The 23548-nt window shown below is 34.7% G+C and overlaps 1 protein-coding gene across 3 annotated transcripts in view; it reads right to left on the reverse strand.

The window, feature by feature from the left end:
- LOC136026421 (cytokine receptor-like) overlaps window positions 1–23548 on the reverse strand; it is a 154128-nt gene that overhangs the window by 8244 nt on the left and 122336 nt on the right. For all 3 annotated transcript variants that reach the window (XM_065702996.1, XM_065702995.1, XM_065702998.1), the window contains one exon: window positions 16613–16891. In XM_065702996.1, the coding sequence (XP_065559068.1) occupies window positions 16613–16891 (279 nt within the window). The remainder of the gene's footprint in view (window positions 1–16612; window positions 16892–23548) is intronic.

Genomic DNA, 23548 nt, shown 5'->3' on the forward strand with positions numbered 1-23548 from the left:
TACATGCTTAAGCAGCTCCCTTGAAATTCATCCATTCGGCAATAGATTCTGGTCATATCCCAGCAGCTTTACTTTTGGATATTCGTAAAGCTTTTGATTCTTTGACCCATTGGATTCTTCTTTAGAAATTATCGCATACTAGCTGTTGGGGTGACGCTTTGCGCCACCCCAACACCTAGTTGGTGTCCCATTCTTCGCTGTCCAATTGTCTGTGCATATAAATAGATTGTCAGGTTTACCGACTTTTGAACATGCAATATACAATTGTCCATGGGAAAAACAATCCGTATTTAGATCTATACCTCATTATTCTAATGATTGCCCTTGAGCTATGTTGATGGTGATTGCTAATCGAACATTCTCTGTGTCCCCGTCGTCATTTATATATCCCCCTATGCCCCCCGGCGTCCTCGTTGTAGTTGTGTCCCTGTGTCCCGGTCATCATTTATATTTCCAGTGCCCCGGTCGTCATTTGTGTCCTGGTATTTTTTTCTTTTTAGGTTTTTACCTTTTTTATTTTTTTCCTTTTTTAAGTTTTTTTCTGTTTGGAATTTTTCTTTTTTTAGATATATATATCTATATATATAAAAATAAGTTGTCTGTGTGTGGATCTGTGGATCAGGTGACGTCACCTGTAAAAACTGGATCAGGTGACGTCAAAACTGAAAAAACTAAAAAAAGGCAAAAACTACAAAAAAAACTAAAAACTAATAAAAAAAATAAAAAAGCTAAAAAACTAAAAAAACTAAAAAAAGGCAAAAACTACAAAAAAAAACTAAAAACTAATAAAAAAGCTAAAAAACTAAAAAAACTAAAAAAAGGCAAAAACTACAAAAAAACTAAAAACTAATAAAAAAATAAAAAAACTAAAAAAAGGTAAAAAACTAAAAACTAAAAAAAAGGAAAAAACTGAAAAATAAGCTAAAATAAAGGTAAAAACCAATGAAAAACTAAAAAAAAACTGAAAAAACTAAAAAAAGGCAAAAAGTACAAAAAAAAACAAAACTAATAAAAAAAGTAAAAAAGCTAAAAAACTAAAAAAACTAAAAAAAGGTAAAAAACTAAAAAAAAATAAAAATAAAAAAAACTAAAAAAAAGGAAAAAACTGAAAAATAAGCTAAAATAAAGGTAAAAACCAATAAAAAACTAAAAAGAAAAAAAGGAAAAAACTAAAAAAAATTTTCATCTAAAAAACTAAAAAAAACTAAAAAAGGTAAAAACTAAAAGAACTAAAAAAGAAAAAAATAAATGACGACACTCAAAGAGAAAGCGACCAGGACAAAAGGAATGTTCGATTAGCAATCAACAAAGCACCGGGACACAGGGAGTATAAATGACGACCAGGACATAAGTAAAAAAAAAAACTAACAAAACTAAAAAGAAGGTAAAAACTACAAAAAAACTAAAAAGAAAAAAACTAATAAAAGGCAAAAACTACAAAAAAACTAAAAACTAATAAAAAAGCTAAAAAACTAAAAAAACTAAAAAAAGGCAAAAACTACAAAAAAAACTAAAAACTAATAAAAAAAAATAAAAAAGCTAAAAAACTAAAAAAACTAAAAAAAGGTAAAAAACTAAAAAAACTAAAAAAAAAACTGAAAAATAAGCTAAAATAAAGGTAAAAACCAATAAAAAACTAAAAAAAAACTGAAAAAACTAAAAAAAGGCAAAAACTACAAAAAAAACTAAAAACTAATAAAAAAAGTAAAAAAGCTAAAAAACTAAAAAAAATTAAAAAACTTAAAAAAAGGTAAAAACTAAAAAAAATAAAAAAAAACTAAAAAAAAGGAAAAAACTGAAAAATAAGCTAAAATAAAGGTAAAAACCAATAAAAAACTAAAAAGAAAAAAAGGAAAAAACTAAAAAAAATTTTCATCTAAAAAACTAAAAAAAACTAAAAAAGGTAAAAACTAAAAGAACTAAAAAAGAAAAAAATAAATGACGACACTCAAAGAGAAAGCGACCAGGACAAAAGGAATGTTCGATTAGCAATCAACAAAGCACCGGGACACAGGGAGTATAAATGACGACCAGGACATAAGTAAAAAAAAAAATTTAACAAAACTAAAAAGAAGGTAAAAACTACAAAAAAACTAAAAAGAAAAAAAAAACTAAAAACTAATAAAAAAACTAAAAAATCTAAAAATCTAAATAAACTAAAAAGGAAAAAAATAAAGGAGAAAAACAAAACTAAAAAACGAATGTATATACAGACCGGGACACCGGGATAAAAATGACGACCGGGACACAGGGAATATAAATGACGACCGGGACACAACTACAACGGGGACACCGGGACAGGGAATGGTCGATTAGCAATCACCATCAACAAAGCTCAAGGGCAATCATTAGAATCATGAGGTATAGATCTGAATACAGATTGTTTTCCCATGGACCATTATATGTTGCATGTTCAAGAGTCGGTAAACCTGACAATCTATTTATATGCAAAGACAATGGGACAGCAAAGAATGTTGTATATTCGCAAGTTTTACGTAGTTAAAACCATATATATATATATATATATATATATATATATATATATATATATATATATATATATATATATATATATATATATATATATATATATATATATATATATATATACTAGCTGTTGGGGTGGCGCTTCGCGCCACCCCAACACCTAGTTGGTGGGGGCGCTTCGCGCCCCCCCCAAGCCCCCCCGCGCGCGTAAGTCGTTACGCGCCATAATAGTTACGCGCCATTGTAGTTGTGTCCCTATGTCCCACCTGTGAATATAGATATATATATATATATATATGGTTTTAACTACGTAAAACTTGCGAATATACAACATTCTTTGCTGTCCCATTGTCTTTGCATATAAATAGATTGTCAGGTTATCCCCCTGTTTCCCCCGGTGTCCCCGTTGTAGTTGTGTCCCTGTGTCCCGGTCGTCATTTATATTCCCTGTGTCCCGGGTCCCGGTCATCATTTGTATCCCGGTGTCCCGGTCTGTATATACATTCGTTTTTTAGTTTTGTTTTTCTCCTTTATTTTTTTCCTTTTTTTTTCTTTTTTAGCTTATTTAGATTTTTAGATTTTTTAGTTTTTTTTATTAGTTTTTAGTTTTTATTTCTTTTTAGTTTTTTTGTCCCGGTCGTCATTTATATCCCCCTGTTTCCCCCGGTGTCCCCGTTGTAGTTGTGTCCCTGTGTCCCGGTCGTTATTTATATTCCCTGTGTCCCGGTCGTCATTTGTATCCCGGTGTACCGGTCTGTATATACATTCGTTTTTTAGTTTTGTTTTTCTCCTTTATTTTTTTCCTTTTTTTTTCTTTTTTAGTTTATTTAGATTTTTAGATTTTTTAGTTTTTTTATTAGTTTTTAGTTTTTTTTTCTTTTTAGTTTTTTTGTAGTTTTTACCTTCTTTTTAGTTTTGTTAATTTTTTTTTTTTACTTGTGTCCTGGTCGTCATTTATACTCCCTGTGTCCCGGTGCTTTGTTGATTGCTAATCGAACATTCCTTTTGTCCTGGTCGCTTTCTCTTTGAGTGTCGTCATTTATTTTTTTCTTTTTTAGTTCTTTTAGTTTTTACCTTTTTTAGTTTTTTTTTAGTTTTTAGTTTTTTTAGTTTTTTACCTTTTTTTAGTTTTTTTAGTTTTTTAGCTTTTTTATTTTTTTTATTAGTTTTTAGTTTTTTTGTAGTTTTTGCCTTTTTTTTTAGTTTTTTGTCCTGGTCGCTTTCTCTTTGAGTGTCGTCATTTATTAGTTTTTTCCTTTTTTTTTTTTAGTTTTTTATTGGTTTTTACCTTTATTTTAGCTTATTTTTCAGTTTTTTCCTTTTTTTTAGTTTTTTTTTATTTTTTATTTTTTTTAGTTTTTTACATTTTTTTAGTTTTTTTAGTTTTTTTAGTTTTTTAGCTTTTTTACTTTTTTTATTAGTTTTTAGTTTTTTTTTGTAGTTTTTGCCTTTTTTTAGTTTTTTCAGTTTTTTTTTTAGTTTTTTATTGTTTTTTTTTTATTTTTTATTTTTTTTAGTTTTTTACCTTTTTTTAGTTTTTTTTTAGTTTTTTTAGTTTTTTAGCTTTTTTACTTTTTTTATTAGTTTTTAGTTTTTTTTGTAGTTTTTGCCTTTTTTTAGTTTTTTCAGTTTTTTTTTTAGTTTTTTATTGGTTTTTACCTTTATAGATTTTTAGTTTTTTAGCTTTTTTATTTTTTTTATTAGTTTTTAGTTTTTTTTGTAGTTTTTGCCTTTTTTTAGTTTTTTCAGTTTTGACGTCACCTGATCCAGTTTTTTCAGGTGACGTCACCTGACACATCCATCCATCCATCCACAGACAACTTATTTTTATATATATAGAAGATATATATATTCACAGGTGGGACATAGGGACACAACTACAATGGCGCGTAACTATTATGGCGCGTAACGACTTACGCGCGCGGGGGGGCTTGGGGGGGCGCGAAGCGCCCCCACCAACTAGGTGTTGGGGTGGCGCGAAGCGCCACCCCAACAGCTAGTCTTCTATATATATAAAAATAAGTTGTCTGTGTGTGGATCTGTGGATCAGGTGACGTCATGTTTGTCTGAATTATTTCACACTAATAGAAAAGAAGAAAAAAACTAAAAAAGGTAAAAACTACAAAAAAAACTAAAAAGAAAAAAAAACTAAAAAAGCTAAAAAACTAAAAAAAACTAAAAAAAGGTAAAAATCTAATAACTAAAAAAAACTGAAAAAAATAAAAAAAGGCAAAAACTACAAAAAAAATAAAAACTAATAAAAAAAACTAAAAAACTAAAAAAACTAAAAAAAACTAAAAAAAGGTAAAAAAAAAACTAAAAAAAACTAAAAACTAAAAAAGAAAAAAACTAAAAAAAAAGGAAAAAACTGAAAAATAAAAGAGAAAAAGAAAACTAAAAAAATATGAATAAATACATATAAAAATAAGTTGTTTGTGGGTTATGTCTGTCTGTCTGTCTGTCGAGTGACGTCGTGTTTGTCCGCATATGACGTCTGAATTATTTCACACTAATACAAAAGAAGAAAAAAAACTAAAAAAGGTAAAAACTACAAAAAAAACTAAAAAGAAAAAAAAACTAAAAAAGCTAAAAAACTAAAAAAAGGCAAAAACTAAAAAAAAACTAAAAACTAATAAAAAAACTAAAAAAGCTAAAAAACTAAAAAAACTAAAAAAAGGTAAAAAACAAAAAAAAACTAAAAACTAAAAAAGAAAAAACTAAAAAAAAGGAAAAAACTGAAAAATAAGAGAAAAAGAAAACTAAAAAAATATTAATAAATATAAAAAATATAAATATAAATATAATATAAATTAGCAATCAACAAAGCACCGAGACACAAATGACGACCGGGACACAGGGAGTATAAATGACGACCAGGACAAAAGTAAAAAAAAAACTAAAAAAACTAAAAAAATGGTAAAAACTACAAAAAAACTAAAAACTAATAAAAAAACTAACAAATCTAAAAATCTAAATAAACTAAAAAAGAAAAAAAAGAAAAAAGGAAAAAAATAAAGGAGAAAAACAAAACTAAAAAACGAATGTATATACAGACCGGGACACCGGGATACAAATGACGACCGGGACACAGGGAATATAAATGACGACCGGGACACAGGGACACAACTACAATGGGGACGCCGGGGGGCACAGGGGGATATAAATGACGCCCGGGATACAGGGAATATAAATGACGACCGGGACACAAGGAATATAAATGACGCCCGGGACACTCAAAGAGAAATCACAGACTGGAACACCGGGACACAAATGACGACCGGGACACAGGGAATATAAATGACGACCGGGACACAGGGACATAACTACAAAGGGGACGCCGGGGTGCACAGGGGGATATATAAATGACGATGGCGACTCAGGGAATGGTCGATTAGCAATCACCATCAACAAAGCTCAAGGGCAATCATTAGAATCATGAGGTATAGATCTGAATACGGATTGTTTTCCCATGTTTTCCCATATGTTGCATGTTCAAGAGTCGGTAAACCTGACAATCTATTTATATGCACAGACAATGGGACAGCAAAGAATGTTGTATATTCGCAAGTTTTACGTAGTTAAAAACATATATATATATATATATATATATATATATATATATATATATATATATATATATATATATATATATATATATATATATATATATATATATCTATCTATATTCACAGGTGGGACATAGGGACACAACTACAATGGCGCGTAACTAATATGGCGCGTAACGACTTACGCGCGCGGGGGGGCTTGGGGGGGTTGCGAAGCGCCCCCACCAACTAGGTGTTGGGGTAGCGCGAAGCGCCACCCCAACAGCTAGTATATATATATATATAAATAAGTTGTCTGTGTGTGTGTGGGTCTGTCGGGTGACGTCATGTTTGTGTGTCGACTGACGTCATGTTTTCGACTGACGAAATTACAGACCGGGACATCGGGACACAAATGACGACCGGGACACCGGCACATAGGGAATATAAATGACGACCGGGACACTCAAAGAGAAAGCGACCGGGACACAAGGACTGTTCGATTAGCAATCACCATCAACAAAGCACCGGGACACAAATGACGACCGGGACACAGGGAGTATAAATGACAACCAGGACATTAGTAAAAAAAAAACTAAAAAAACTAAAAAAAGGTAAAAGCTACAAAAAAACTAAAAAGAAAAAAAAACTAAAAACTAATAAAAAAAACTAAAAAAGCTAAAAAACTAAAAAAAATAAAAAATAAAAAAATAAAAAAGGAAAAAAAGAAAAATAAAGGAGAAAAACAAAACTAAAAAAATAAAATTAAAAAAACTAAAAAGAAAAAAGAAAAAAAAACTAAAAAAACTAAAAAATACGTAAAACCAAAAAAAAAAAAACTAAAAAGAAAAAAAGGGGAAAAATACAAATATTTATTTCATCATATACCATTTCAAAAACGAATGTATATACAGACCGGGACACCGGGATACAAATGATGACCGAGACACAGGGAATATAAATGACGACCGGGACACAGGGACACAACTGCAACGGGGACGCCGGGGGGCACAGGAGGATATATAAATGACGACGGGGACACAGGGAATGTTTGATTAGCAATCACCATCAACAAAGCTCAAGGGCAATCATTAGAATCATGAGGTATAACTGAAAAAACTAAAATAAAGGTAAAAAACTAAAAAAAAGACCAACTCAAAAACGATTGTATATACAGACCGGGACACCGGGAGACAAATGACGACCGGGACACAAGGAATATAAATGACGCTGGGACACTCAAAGAGAAATCACAGACTGGGACACCGGGACACAAATGACGACCGGGACACAGGGAATATAAATGACGACCGGGACACAGGGACACAACAACAACGCGGACGCCGGAAGGCACAGGGGGATATATATATGACGACGGCGACACAGGGAATGGTCGATTAGCAATCACCATCAACAAAGCTCAAGGGCAATCATTAGGATCATGAGGTATAGATCTGAATACCGATTGTTTTCCCATGGACCATTATATGTTGCATGTTCAAGAGTCGGTAAACCTGACAATCTATTTATATGCAAAGACAATGGGACAGCAAAGAATGTTGTATATTCGCAAGTTTTACGTAGTTAAAACCATATATATATATATATATATATATATATATATATATATATATATATATATATATATATATATCTATCTATCTATCTATATTCACAGGTGGGACATAGGGACACAACTACAATGGCGCGTAACTAATATGGCGCGTAACGACTTACGCGCGCGGGGGGACGCGAAGCGCCCCCACCAACTAGGTGTTGGGGTGGCGCGAAGCGCCACCCCAACATCTAGTATATCATGAAAAGAGAAATCACCAATGCAACAGCACAACACATAAAAAAAAAGACAGAAGGAGAAAAGGAAGACGGTTTTCCTAAATTAGTGATTAATATAGACCAGCACTTGAATGAGGCCTTAACCCTACCCATCCATACAATCACATAGGTCAAACAGCATAGCCAAACACAATCAACCATAAAGAATAATCCATGGACAGGCAGTCATGTCGTCGATAAGTAAAAGTCGTCATTTACCAAACAATAGAAAAAATAATAAAGACAAATAATTCAGAGGCAACAACCCAACACAAGGGCTCATCAGGAGAATACACTGGCCTATAGGGTTTCGCCACTTTAAGTTCTCTACCCAGCCAAGGGTTATGGCTACCACAGAATATCCATGGCATCCCCGTGTTAGGTATCACCTCCAAAATACATGCCTATGAAAAAAAAAATAGGAAATGTAAAACAACCAAGTAACACCAAAACAAGCTTATCCTGTTAATATATCCCTCTTTTTAGCAACAATAGGTAAACTAAATATGATAAAATTTACCAAATCACAAATATTAACACATTGCAAAAAAAAAAAATTAATGAACTAAACAATTATAGAATTCATCTTTACCATGTGGCTATTTTTTTTAAAAAAAAACGCTCTACTAGAAACACAAATCAAAATAAATGGCACTGCATCATCATTTGTCGAACCTCCGAAATTAGTTGAAAATTTCTTTAAGTATTCCCAGATAATTCTTTCTTTTGATATTTATTTAAAAGTTCGTTATAATGAAAACTAAATTTTTTAAATTGCCAAGTTAATTTATTTGCAGAAAAACCTCTTGATATCAATTTTTGGCTTAAGATTTTACATCTATTTTTAAAATCAATATAATTACTACAAATCCTTGCATAACGAAGTAACTGTGAGAAAAACGCAGAATATGTGATATTTGAGTGTATATTACTTTCAGGGAATGGGAAACTAATCACTTCAAAATCAAAATCATCCGTTTTATTATACATTTTAAAACTTAATTTATTATTATCACAAATATTAACATTTAAATCTAAGAAATGATCTTCATGACCAGCGCCATGACTAGGTTCAAGAGTAAGCTCTGATGGATATATATTTTTAGAAATATCAATGAAATCCTTACAATTTAAGACCAAAATATCATCTAAATATCTTTTATTACTTGACAAAAACATGTTTTAAATTATTTGGATTATTCTTATCCATCATATATTTATATTCTAGTTGACTTAAAAACAAGTCAGCTATAAATGGGCTGGCATTCCCCCCCATGGGAATTCCCACGATTTGCTTGTACAAATCACCACCAAATCTTATATAAGTATTGTATAAAACAAATTCTAATAACTCAAAAATCATATCCAAGCTGTAACATCTCAAGTTAACTGTGGTATTAAAGCAATTTGTCCATATAGCTTTTTTATTATAAGTGTATATTTTCAAGAACCTTTTACTAGATAAGAGGAAAGATTTCTTGATAACAGTTTTAAATTATCTAACACTACATTAAGTGATAAATTAGTATACATTGTCGCAAAATCGAAAGACTCAATTCTTTTAGCTGAAACCATTGTTAAAGACTCTATCACCTGCAGTGAATTATTAACAATCCAATATGGATTAAAATTCGAAAACTTTTTAATACCAGAACAATAGGTTTTAAGTTTATTTACAATTTCCTTTAAAATTAAAGAGAGGTCAATAGCAGCAATGCGGGTTGGACATTTAGCTGCTCCAGCAATAAACCGTGGTTTAGGGGGATTCTTATGAAATTTTACAGTCCAATATAGGAAAGGGAACTTTTTATCATTGTCATTTATTTTGATATTAAAATTTTTAAAAAGTATTTCTTCAGTCTTTTCAATTAAATTCTCATCCTCTAAATTTACCTTTTCGTAAACATTAGTTGTGCATAACTCCCTTTTTAAGATATCACAATACAGCTTCTGACAAATTATGGCAAAATTATTATTAGCTTTATCCACTGGCACAATTACAAATTCATTCTGTAGATTAGCAATTGCTTGTTTAATCTTCGCATTGTAAAATAATGATTTAGTGTTACTATTTTTTAAATTAGAATATATTTTATTTCTTATTCTACTAATAATTAAATTCTTCCAACTTTGAAAACTCTCTTTACTTTTATTCTCTTTCTTACACCACTTATCAATAAATAAATCAAAATCATTTTCCAAGCCATCAAGAACACTCGATGGTTTCAGATGATGAGAAATATATATATATGTATATATATATGTATATATATATGTATATATATATATATATATATATATATATATATATATATATATATATATATATATATATATATATATATATATATATATATATATATATATATATATATATATATATATATTTGTAAAACTTGCGAATATACAACATTCTTCGCTGTCCCATTGTCTGTGCATATAAATAGATCGTCAGGTTTACAAACTCTTGAACATGCAACATATAATTGTCCATGGGAAAAACAATCCGTATTCAGATGTATACCACATTATTATAATGATTGCCCTTGAGCTTTGTTGATGATGATTACTAATCGAACATTCACTGTGTCCCGGTCGTCATTTATATACCCCCCTGTGCCCCCCAGCGTCCCTGTTGTAGTTGTGTCCCGGTCGTTATTTGTGTCCCGGTGTCCCAGTGTGTAATTTCTCTTTGAGTGTCCCGGTCGTCATTTGTGTCCCGGTCTGTAATTTCGTCAGTCGACAGACAACTTCATGACGACATACAGCTCAATCCTTATAATGACGTCAGTCGACAAACATGACGTCAATCAACAGACAAACAACTTATTTTTATAGATATAGATTGGTATAAGATCAAATGCTTTCTCTTCGTTTGAATCATATTTTTCTGGTAGGCTTGTTTTAATTTATCTGCTTTTCTGGACCCCTTTTGAAGTAGATTACGTCATCCCTCAGAGATCTATTCTTGGCCCCGTTTTATTCCTGATTTATGTTTATGATCTGATTTCGGCAGTCAAAAACACCAGGCCTCTAGCATGCTGCGAGTTTTGTCGTCCTGATGTTCGTTCGTGTTCCAATACTATTTCTTATGAAGATTTTTCCGTTGTTTAGTGGTGACACCACTTTTGGAGCCCTTGGGAAGACCGAATGTGATATGAAGTCTAGACTTGTGGCAATATGCGAGAGCTTTTCATGGTTCGATGCGAATTACTTGGCCTTGAATGTTGGCAAGTCACATTTTCTTTTTTTTTCTCGAATTGGTGTTGCTTTCCTTCAGCTTACACACCTTTTAAGGCTCCTTGTGTAGACAAGAGAATTGGGTGGTCCTGTTTCTTGGTATCCTGTTTGATGGGAACCTTTCATTAAATAAATAAATAAATATATTCACAAATTTGATGGTAGGCCGTTAAGCCTCTACAAAACAAAAATCTTAATTTACATTTCTTCTAAATTTGTACAAGGAGAAAATGTCACTTGAATAATATTCATCAACTTCCTTCTTGAATGTCAGTAGGTTTGTGGAGCAGATTACTCTCACTGGTTTTAGAAACCATATAGCCATGATTAGGATTAAAATCCCAAGGAGTTTGGGTATCCTTCTAAAATTCGGACACATTTTTCCTGGATTTCTTCTGATCCTTCTTTTTTTCTGCCTTGTCCAGTCATAGGTTTCGTATTGCCCCATTGTATGGATGTCTACTTTTCCTTCTACACTGCAGTCACGTGCTGTCATGCGTAATAAAGAACGGTGTCTGGTTATGGACACCAACCGTTCCTCACCAAAACCGTTCTTAAATCTACAGTCTATTTACATTCTTTCTTGTGCTTCTTTTGTCTTTCATCAGCTTCACGGCAATCTTCCAAAATCTCTTCAAAAAACTCCTGTGTTTATTTCTGATTCTGCTCCATATAGTCTTTGTTCTTCACATAATTTCTGCATTTCTCCTACCCATTCTATAAGGTCAGTTTCCAATCCCTTTTTAAAGGATTGAACTTTTAAAAGGATTCTTAAGCACCATTTAGTTAAGAATCAACCAGAATAGCATTTTGTTTTTAATTATTTATTTTGGATTATTTTGTTCCTTTTCCTCCGAGGAGTTGATGTCCCATGAGTGTTTCATTCATTGTGTATGGTTGTCTTCTCTGTGTTTTGACTCCAAGGCCTCAAGTTATGTTTTCTTTTTATTCTTATATATTATTTGGTTATTATTCTCTTTTTTGGTTGTTGCTTCTATTGTATTGTTTTTTGCATTCTCCTTGTATCCCTGGCCATGGAACCTTTCGAGGCGGAATATGAGCATTATATTTCCAGTCGGTATTAATTGGTGAATAGAAAACTCTGAACTCTGAAACTTACAAATGAAACGTATCACATACGCTTCTGAAATGGAAGAAAGGAAGAAAAGGACTCCTACGGAGAATTCGGAAAAAATTTGGCAACCAACTTCAATAGATGTCTCAGTCTGACCTCGCTGAGGGCGCAGGCAGAAAATTTGGCCAGCGAGTGGTTGTGCAATTGAAGGATGTAAAAGTGCTCTTATAGCTGTTGCAAGTGAAACAGTTTACAGGGGGCAGTGCCGTATCATCAGCCGGTAGCGTTTCGTGAGATGCAGTTTGAAACTCTTAAGGAGACTGTTTCTTTTACCGAAGATAGCGCTCTAGCTAGTAACAATGAAAGATTGTTTGAAGACGGGAGGCACTAACCGATACCAGTGTCCGGGCAAGGATGGAAGGAAACAGAAGAGTTTTAGACGCCAAATGTGAAGGAGGAGAGAACCGTCATCAAGCGAGAGCTGAGTCCAAGGAAGGAAGCTCACGCGAGAGTTGCCAAGCAGGAAACAAAAGAGCCTGCTTTGTATGTGACATGTCGCGCTTTGCGAAAAACTGTCCGAGGGAAAAGCATGAAACAGAGGATTCGCGACAGGGTTTCCTGGCTGAGAGCCCGGAAAGGCCCGATTACCAGGAGTTGGCGGGGGCAGCGGTAGTGTTTTATGGCAAAGTAGACGGAAGATATGTCAAAATACTGCTGGACAGTGGAGGAGCAGACAATGCAGTTTTGCACTCGGTTGGTACCAGGAGAATCGTGGTGCTGGTAGGAGCCTAGAAACTTAAGATACTTATATGGCGACACACACGAATACTCTACAGAAATAGTGAACGTATGGGTGAAACAACCAGATGATTTGCTTTTTGAACTTCTAGTGAAGGTTGCAGTCTCAGATCGGATCCCAAAGAAGTTCCTGGTAGGAAGAAATTTTTCGGAATTCTTGAGGCTGGTATATTCGGAAGTTGAGGAGTTTTGACATCGAAAGCCAGAACAAACAGACAACTTGAGTCACAAACGCACATTCCGGAGGCAAGGCAGATTGACTTCGACGACCCAGTGTTTTCAGATGGAGGAAAAGCACGAAAACTCGGGGGTAGAAGCATAGAGAAAGGAATGCCTCGTCTAAGAATAAATCAGACGGAGAGGAGGCTCCTATGCACAGAAATGCCTGCACAGAGAGTTGGAGGAGGTGGATAAAACTTTGCAATAATTGTGGGTGCGGGCTACACCTGAACCTACAGAGGCAAAATATTTATTGCAAAGGACGATATCCTTTACCGAGTTGTCAAGGATGAAGATCAGGACGAGCAGAACTGGCAATTGGTGGTTCCTTCAGTCTACAGAACAGACATATTAAACCTAGCCCGTAATTCAATTATAGGAGTACATGTGAGAGGGCAACAAACTTCTGACAGGATTTTAAAAAGATTCTTTTAGCCAAATGTTTATTTGGAAGGTGAGAAAACATAGTCAACGGTGTCATGACTGCCAGAAAACGCCAATTAGAGCCGATGTCATTGCAACCACTCCCAATCATTGAAACTCCTTACCACAAAATAGGAATTTATCTGATGGGACCTCTAGAGATTAGCAAAACTGGTTTCAGGTGGATGCTAGTAATAGTCGACTATGCAACCAGATATCCAGAGGCAATACCGCTTCTCTCGCCCAATTCACAGAAAATAGCAGACGAATTGATCAAGTTCTACCCCCAATTGGGGATACCTTCAGAGATCCTGACCGATAATGGATGTAAAACCTCATCTCCCAAGCAATGCAGAAACTGTGTGTGGCCCCTGGCATTAAACACCATCGTACCAGCGTTTACCACCCGGAGACGGATGAATTGGTTGAGAGGTTAAATGGGACTATAGTGCAGTGCTACGAAAATTCGTCAGAGATGAGCCGAAAAAGTTGGATCAGTATCTTCCATACCCTTTGTTTGCCTACAGAGAGACTTAACAGGCTTCAATGGGTTTCTCATCACTCGAGCTGATCTATGGGCATCACATCAGAGGATCACTAGATGTGTTGCGAGAGGAAAGGGAAGACAAAAATTAAGGTGCGTCCTATTCGGTAGTCAGTTACCTGGTTAATATGCGGGAACGACTTAGCAAATGAACTGAGACTGCACGGGAAAACCTATTGTAAAGTCAGGAACGGCAAAAGCCCTGGTATGACCACAATCGGATGCCCGGAGAGTTTGTAATGGGAGAGGAAGTACTGGTTCTCTTACAAGAATTTTCTCCAGATAAACAACCATCGTGGAAAGTACCACAGGGTAAATCTGAGCGAAATCCTATTTATTAAAGCAGACAACATTGCAGACACGAGTCTGGAAGGGATAATGGATTGCAAGGGTGCAGGAAATGACGGAGGAAGCCATCCAGTCATCCATAAATGGAATTTCGGCTAAAGAATTTGAAAAGAGAATTGGCTGAAGTCTTGAGAAGATACATAACAACTCTCCCAGACAGACTTGGGAAAACCGATCTCGTGATGCATGAGATTGATACAAGCAGTAACCCACCAGTGCGGAAAAAACCCTACCGAGTTCCAGCAGCAAAAAGGCACCTGGTGAAAACCAGAGTGGTTAAGATGCTGGAAGAAGGCATCATAAGACCGTCAGAGAGTAATTCACTGATAGTGCTAGTACCAAATATAGATAGGACGGTGTGATTTTGTGCAACCTGTCGAGAACTAAATAAAATTTCATGGCAGTATTGTTACCCAATACCTTGTGCGAAAAAGATCCTTGGAGGAATGAGAATGGCTAAATTTATCAGCAAGCTGGACTGAACCCGAGGATATTGGCAGATAAAATGCACCCTAATAGCATATGCAAGACAACTTTAGTGACGCCAAATGGTCTATTAAAATTTCTCGTAGCGCCAATTGGGATTCACGGAGCGTATTTCCAAAAGGTCGTGGATCGTATTCACAGAGGTTTGAAATTCTGTACTGCTACATCGATGGTATTTTAAACTTCAGTGATGCTTTTGAGGACTAACTGCGACACATCGAAATGGTCCTCCAGAGATTGCAGTAAGAAGGGCTCACAGTCAATCTAAGCAAATGCAGGTTCGACGATACACAAGCGAAGTTCCTGGACCATACCTTTGGAGGCGGATTCGTTAAAAGCGTCGATGAGCATTGTCCAGGGGATTGTCAATTATCCAAGCCCCACGTCAAAAAAGAATGTTTGAGCAGTTATGGGACTAGATGGATACTATGGCCACATTATCCAGAATTTTGCAGCTTTGGCTGAGCCGCTTCGTCAGATGACGACCAAGAAGGCTCCTGAAGTTATCAAGAAGCGTACAAAGGTAGAGCCGGCGTTAGAGTCCCTGAAGGAGGCACTGTGTTCAGCTCCGGTCTCGAGAAATCCAAACTATAACAAGCACTTCATACTACAAAAGGACGTGAACGGTAAAGGACTGGGGACAGTCCTGACCCAGCGAGCTGAAGGGGAAGAACATCCTATCAGCTTCATCAGCAGAAAAGTGATGCCAACAGAGAGTCGATACTCTGCGATTGAGAAGGAGGCACTAGCGATAAAATGTGCTATATCTAAGTTTCACTTCTTCATGGCGGATCGGCATTTTTTCGTCGAAATCGACCATTCCATTACGGTGGTTTCGTGTGATATCGAACAAGAGCATGAAACTGGCTCAGTGGATTCTGGCCCTACAAAAATATGATTTCACCGTTGTTAGTCGTTCAGGGGTTGCAAACGCCAACACTGACGCCCCGTCAAGATAATTGATAATAGGCGGACCCGCCTCTCTTGTAGATATTGGTCAAATTGGCATTATCTCTTTTTGCGTTATTAATGAGACCTCGAAGGAAGAACTAATGAAACAATACTGATGGAGAAGACGATGTGATGGTACTTTTCTTTTTTGTATTTTTGCTTTGTGATATTTATTTCCTCAAATAGCAGCTTGTTAGCGTGTGGTTTGAAAAAGGCTAATTACCTGTTTAGGCAGAGAGCCGAGAGCTAGTTCCGTTTTGTATGAATCTATTGGTATGAATTTTTATATATGAAGCAGACCTTTCCAGAGCTTAGAAGAATTAGCATCTCTATTGAAAATCTTTACACCTGCTGAACCTAGATAGCGAAAAGGGTTCACGACTGAGACCGATTTTAGGACTTGGGTTTTAATTGTTGGTTGCTGTGGTAAAAGTTGCAACACCATTTAAAAATTATTTGAAAAATAACACAAACCTTAACTGAGACCGACTGAGACCTAGGACTTGGGTTTTAATTGTTGGTTGCTGTGGTGAAAGTTGCCACACCATTTAAAAATTATTTGAAAAATAACCCAAACCTTAATACCTATTAATATAATAGATAATATTTAACATGAAACTAAGGAAAAAGAAATGACAAATTATGTTCAAAATTGAATCTTACCGTGCTATCTAAAAATGCACCGGAATCCATGGACTGCCTCGATTTTAATCGAACTTCAACTGATTTGTCCTCACTATCCTTCCCAGAACTTATACCACTTGAGGTCACACTCGATTGACTATCCTTCAATTCTCCTTCAAGGTGAGTTTCCGCGGTTCTTTCTGACATCGCAACATCTGAGAACGTTAAATCAGGGTTTATTCTGTCAAACAACGGCTTTATAGACGCCGTGCTCGTGTTTCCTCGCATTTCTTTGTCATCTACAGCATCTTTTTTAAACTGAAAAAAGGTAGAATTGTATAAAAACAAGTACTTTACTGACATTTAGTGTTTGAGAGATGTATCCTACACACTACAGTTACTTCTTTTTTTTAAAATTAATTAAACTCCAAGAAGCGAAGACAAATATTAATTTATCTTGAATAGGAAGCAAAGGCTTTTATCTAAATTAATGAACGAACTACAGGAAGGAAAAGTTATCTATTACCCAAAGTCATAGTTCAAATGGTTATTCAATGATTGATAAATTAGTAATATCTTTTTTTATACATTTTGTCAACTGGTAATTTATTTTATAGTCTCGAAGGTTCTGTCGAGTTTTTTCAGCTCATTTGAATGGAATTCAAATCTTTAAGTGAAAAAGCTGATGAAAAGGATTGAATAAACTCTGAAAGCGGTTAGATAATGGGTTTCGGTCGCTTGCAGGCGGTTAGTCTCTGCCAGAATTGTAATAAATCAGCACGTCCATTTTATTTGTAGATATACACGTGTATTGGATTACTTCTTAAATTCCATCTTTTTTTTATACAATTACTAATAAATGCATAATATAAAAAGGCTGTGGAGTTCCCAGAAAACAATACGGGCAAAAATAATTTATTACTGAAGAATATTCGATTTTTAAAGTTTTATCAAAAAAAAATTTGACCAAAAATTCAACCTTCCACCGATCACCTTTTGTACTTTATCGACAAGTAAGTAGATAATTCTCCTAAAAAGAGGGAGGGGGAAGGAACAGGACTGACAAAGTGAGAGAGAGAAAGTAATTTTTAGAGAAAGAATAGTCTTTAATTTATTAAAGTTTAAAAATCAAAACATTTTAAACGTATTTTGTTTATTTAAACCATACAATCAATAGCCGAGTCAAGCTCAAAACTAATAAAAATTAACATGTGTAAGGCTGACAACCTCACTGCTTTTTCAAGACCAGAACAAAATTTACTCTTACTAAAAAAAAAAGGCTCTGGATTCTCAATTTAGTATACACATGCTGATATATATTCTTTAAGGTTTTAAAGTTTCAAATTATTAAAGTTTAAAAAATTAAAACATTTTAAACGTATTTGGTTTATTTAAATCAAACAATCAATAGCCGAGTCAAGCTCAAAACTAATAAAAATTAACATGAGTAAGGCTGACAACCTCACTGCTTTCTCAAGACCAGAACAAAATTTGCTCTTACTAAAAAAAAATAGGCTCTGGATTTTCAATTTAGTATACACATGCTGATATATATTCCTTAAAGTTTTAATAATTGTTAATTTGTCAAAGTTTAAAAATTAAAACAGTTAAAACGTATTTTGTTTATTTAAATCAAACAATCAATAGCCGAGTCAAGCTCAAAACTAATAAAAATTAACATGAGTAAGGCTGATAACCTCACTGCTTTCTCAAGACCAGAACAAAATTTGCTCTTACTAAAAAAAAAAAATAGGCTCTGGATTTTCAATTTAGTATACACATGCTGATATATATTCCTTAAAGTTTTAATAATTGTTAATTTGTCAAAGTTTAAAAATTAAAACAGTTAAAACGTATTTTGTTTATTTAAATCATACAATCAATAGCCGAGTCAAGCTCAAAACTAATAAAAGTTAACATGAGTAGGGCTGACAACCTCACTGCTTTCTCAAGACCAGAACAAAATTTACTCTTACTAAAAAAAAAAAGGCTCTGGATTCTCAATTTAGTATACACATGCTGATATATATTCTTTAAGGTTTTAATAAGTTTCAAATTATTAAAGTTTAAAAAATTAAAACATTTTAAACGTATTTGGTTTATTTAAATCAAACAATCAATAGCCGAGTCAAGCTCAAAACTAATAAAAATTAACATGAGTAAGGCTGACAACCTCACTGCTTTCTCAAGACCAGAACAAAATTTGCTCTTACTAAAAAAAAAAAATAGGCTCTGGATTTTCAATTTAGTATACACATGCTGATATATATTCCTTAAAGTTTTAATAATTGTTAATTTGTCAAAGTTTAAAAATTAAAACAGTTAAAACGTATTTTGTTTATTTAAATCAAACAATCAATAGCCGAGTCAAGCTCAAAACTAATAAAAATTAACATGAGTAAGGCTGATAACCTCACTGCTTTCTCAAGACCAGAACAAAATTTGCTCTTACTAAAAAAAAAAAATAGGCTCTGGATTTTCAATTTAGTATACACATGCTGATATATATTCCTTAAAGTTTTAATAATTGTTAATTTGTCAAAGTTTAAAAATTAAAACAGTTTAAACGTATTTTGTTTATTTAAATCATACAATCAATAGCCGAGTCAAGCTCAAAACTAATAAAAGTTAACATGAGTAGGGCTGACAACCTCACTGCTTTCTCAAGACCAGAACAAAATTTGCTCTTACTAAAAAAATGGCTCTGGATTCTCAATTTAGTATACACATGCTGATATATATTCCTTAAAGTTTTAATAATTGTTAATTCATTCAAGTTTAAAAATTAAAACATTTTAACATTATTTTGTTTATTTAAATCATACAATCAATAGCCGGGTCATGCTCAAAACTAGTAAACATTTACATGAGTAGGGCTGACAACCTCACTGCTTTCTCAAGACACAGAACAAAATTTGCATTTTACTGAAAACAAAATATGCTTAAAATGTTTTCAGTTTGTTTTTACTTGGTTAAAACGTTCTTACTAGATATATGAAGGGGGAAGTCCTCCCCCTTGCACTCCAATTACAGCACGAGCATTTGGTGCCCTATTTAAGAGCAACAAGAGATTGGAGGGTAAGCAGCCCTTCTCTTAAGCCCATTCATTTTCCAAACGCATCCTGTCAAAATTTTGAGACTGCCATTTTGTTCAGCATAGTAGAACGGTCCAGCAACTTTGTCTTTAGGAATAATAGATATGTCAACCCCTCACAATTATGTAATTGGCCCATTATGCTTTAAAACTAAATGTTTCTTTAAAAACAAATCAAAAAGCATTTTGTTAAATGTTTGCTAATTAGACACGTCAGCAGTATGTCGAGAACAACTGGGAGTATTAATTTGAAACTTCCGTTGATACTACTATAACTACTTTTACTATTACAATTTAAACAAATAAAAAGAGTGTAAGTGTATCCAGGTTGTCAAAGAGCATAGAATATTTTGGGATTGACATTTAAGTTTTATTTTCAGGTCAACTTCAGCAGCTGTAATATTGAATTAAAAAATACTGCTCGTGTCAGAATTAAAAATTGTTAAAAAAGTTTCGCCAACATACATATAGCAAGTTAATTAAAAAAAATTTTCCATAAGACAAGTTTTCCAAAGAAAAGTAAAGAGCTCCATGAAGCCAAGAATGAGTGAAAATAAAGTAAATTACAATAATTTTCCATCCGTAAAACTACCACAAATCACTACCAATAAGTAAATGAAACTCAAAACGAACAGAAATTACAATAAATAGCCGAATCAATCTCAAAATGAGCAAATATTAACATGAATAGGGCTGATAGTCCCTGTGCCCAATTGTGCCAAGAATGAGTGAAAATAAAGTAAATTACGGTAATCTTCTATCCGTAAAACTGCCACAAATCGCTATCAATAAATAAATGAAACTCAAAACGAACAGAAATTACAATAAATAGCCGAGACAAACTCAAAACGAGAAAATATTAACACGAGTAGGGCTGATAACCCCTATGCCTTCTCAATACCAGAACACAATTTGCACTTTACTGAAAAAAAATGAAAAAATGACCGTGGGTTGTCAGTTAAATCGACAGATGCTGGCATTTCTTCGATAAAGTTTTGATAATTTTTATTTATGCAAGTAAAAAAGGTGAAAACATTTCCTATGTATTTCTTTTTCAGTAAAGCGCAAATTATGTTCTGGTCTTGAAAAGGCACAGGGGCTATCAGCCCTACTCATGTTAATATTTGTTCATTTTGAGATTGACTCGGCTATTTATTTTAATCTCTGTTCGTTTTGAGTTTCACTTATTTATTGATAGTGATTTGTGGTAGTTTTGCGCTTGGAAGATTCTTCAGCTTTAGTACAGGAAAATGAGCTCCAAAAAGAGGTCGACCCGAAACAAATTGCAACAGAAATGATTTTTACACCATCTTGTAGAGAAAAAAAAACTGAACAACATATCCATTTTCGCATATTCTGAGTCGACGCAAAATAACCGTTTTTTGGCTTTTAATGCTATTTTTTTCCGTTATTCGAATAAAAATCGCAATTTTCGTGGACATCGGTTTTTCTTGAACTGAAGTATGATTCTAACCCAAAATAACATGGCGAGACCGAAAACGAAGTCGGATTAGCGTAAGAAGCACCATAAAAAAGTAACTGTATTTTTTCGACTTTTTTCGCCTAAAAAATACAATTCTCGTTGTAGCCCGATTTTCTTGAATGAAAGTGTGGTTCTGACGTAGAATCACGAGCTGAGACCGAAAATAGAATCAAATAGGTTGTTAACTGAACCAGAAAAAAAAAATTGTAATCATTAATGAATGATCTACATTTTTTTTAGAAAATGATTAGGGAAAGTGAATTACAAACCGAACTGGTTTCCAGTGGTCAGTATCGTAAATCACACTTAAAACACTCTTCGTATACTATTTAGGGTCAACCCATAGTGTCTAATCTTCACAGTCTATTAAATAGAATCAATCTTATAAAAAATACAAAATAGAGAATCAGATTCCGACTAGTTTCACAACTTCTTCATTTGGAATGGATTAACGACTAGGGTTCTAGGTTCTCTTCATCATTGTTGCTGTCGATTTTTGGGGAGTTGGAACACATTGTTCCCTTGCAGGTTCTGTATGCTGGAGTACAAACTAAGCCGTTTTTAAAGCAGCTACACCTCACTCAACTACACTGTACACGACAGGAGCACTTCACAATCTTTAGGAGCATACGCAGTGCTGGTGGGAGGTCAGTTGTTAATGGGTACAAGAAGTCATCTTTATTCTTCCATCCCCATTCCTCGGCTTTTAGTTCTGGATCCGGCTCCCCGGTCCATACCTGAACTTGATAAAAAAAACTCTATAGCTATGAAACTTGGCTGCATCAGAAGTTGGTGGCAGATGTTCTGGGTGAACAAAAGAGTTTGCCGTTGTCACTTTCTTTTCAAAAACTTCTCTGCGGAGTTTGTTCAAGTTCCCTCCTTTCGACGAATCGTATATGATCAGCAGGGCGTCTTCACCAGCGGTCTTGATTTCCTCCTTCGAAGCGGACTTCTGCATGAACACTGCAGCTCATTTTCGGAAATCATTGTCTTCTATCAGCCTCTTCAGTGCAAGACCTTTTCCCAGACCGTGGATTCTCGAAGTAGACTCACAGTCTAACAGGGCGTGAGCAAAAAGGATCAGATGACAAGTATCTTGTTTCAGCTTCTCTTTCAGGGTGTGAATGTCCCATATTCGCGGAGCTTCATTCGACTTTGGCTCAGGTGCGAAGAATAGTTTCTTGCTTGACAAGTCACAGTGGTAGCATAAGAGAACCAATAGATCGGTATCGTCCCCAACTACGGCAGTGTCGTGATACCGTGAAGAGGCAACAGCAGCTTCCAAAATCGGGACATATGCGTCACCTGATGCCTGGGAGACAGAGACACCCTTTGCACGGAGATGATCAGCCAAAGCGCAGATAAACCTGGCTTTGTTTTTCGTGCAAGATAAGAACTCTTCTTTCTTCACCTTGAGCTGCATATCTGCTGTGAAGAAGATCTCACGGCCAACTGTACGACTCCTCTGCGAGTGAGCCATATCTTTTATGGAAGCCCCACTATCGTAGCCGTCGAAAACGATAGTGGCAGAAGGGTATATTCCTGTCACGTAAGTTGCATAATGGTCTAGAATCTCCAGGTATCTTTCATTTTTTGTCCATGGTATCTTGTGCAGCAGAGCTCCTCCGTCTAGGATATATCGAGTGCCTTCGGGGAGGGGAAATGAATGATTTTCAAGGTTGCACGCCTGGGCTATGGCCTTCGCAAGTTCTGGTTTGTTCGCAATCCGGAGCATGCAGGAGCTGTCAAAAAGTGACGCTGGGTAGGAACACATTTCGTGTTGAAAGTACTCAGTTTTCGTAAGATTGATCCTTTTCGCGATCATGATAAACCTCTGAAAAAGAAAAGTCGGGCCTAGTCGCTTGCACTCTCTGCTTGGTCGTCAGCTGGATTGCCTGCTGTTTTCGTCGAAACACAAAGTCAGAGACCAGCTGTCCAGACATGGCGTCAATGACTTTTAGGCCAACATCTTTGGCAGAATCAACGTTGGCAGACGGATCGGCAGTTAGACCATTTGCTATGCTTCTTAACTGAACATCTCCCTCAAATGGTGAACCCCTTTCCAGAAACTCGATAATCGTCTGCGTATCTTTGCAGTCTCTCAGTTGCATCGGCTCTGACATCCCCTTGTGCTGATCGCTTGTAACGTACAGAATTTGTGAGATACGTTCCATCAGAAGGTTTACTGTAGAGCAGACTGGTCGCGACAAGACCCATAAGGACCTCTGAGTCTGTCATCACTGTTAGATGGCGAATTTAAATAAAGGTTATGACTGTCACTGACCGGAACTAGTTTTCTACTCGACTTTCTGGCATTACTTGAGGTCTTCGTCTAATTGATTTCTCAGTCAAATCTTGGGAATAAACTTTGAAATTTTTAAAACACTAAGTGATGAAT

The sequence above is a fragment of the Artemia franciscana genome, chromosome 4, assembly GCF_032884065.1.
Source record: "Artemia franciscana chromosome 4, ASM3288406v1, whole genome shotgun sequence".
In the NCBI taxonomy this organism is placed as follows: Eukaryota; Metazoa; Arthropoda; class Branchiopoda; order Anostraca; family Artemiidae; genus Artemia; species Artemia franciscana.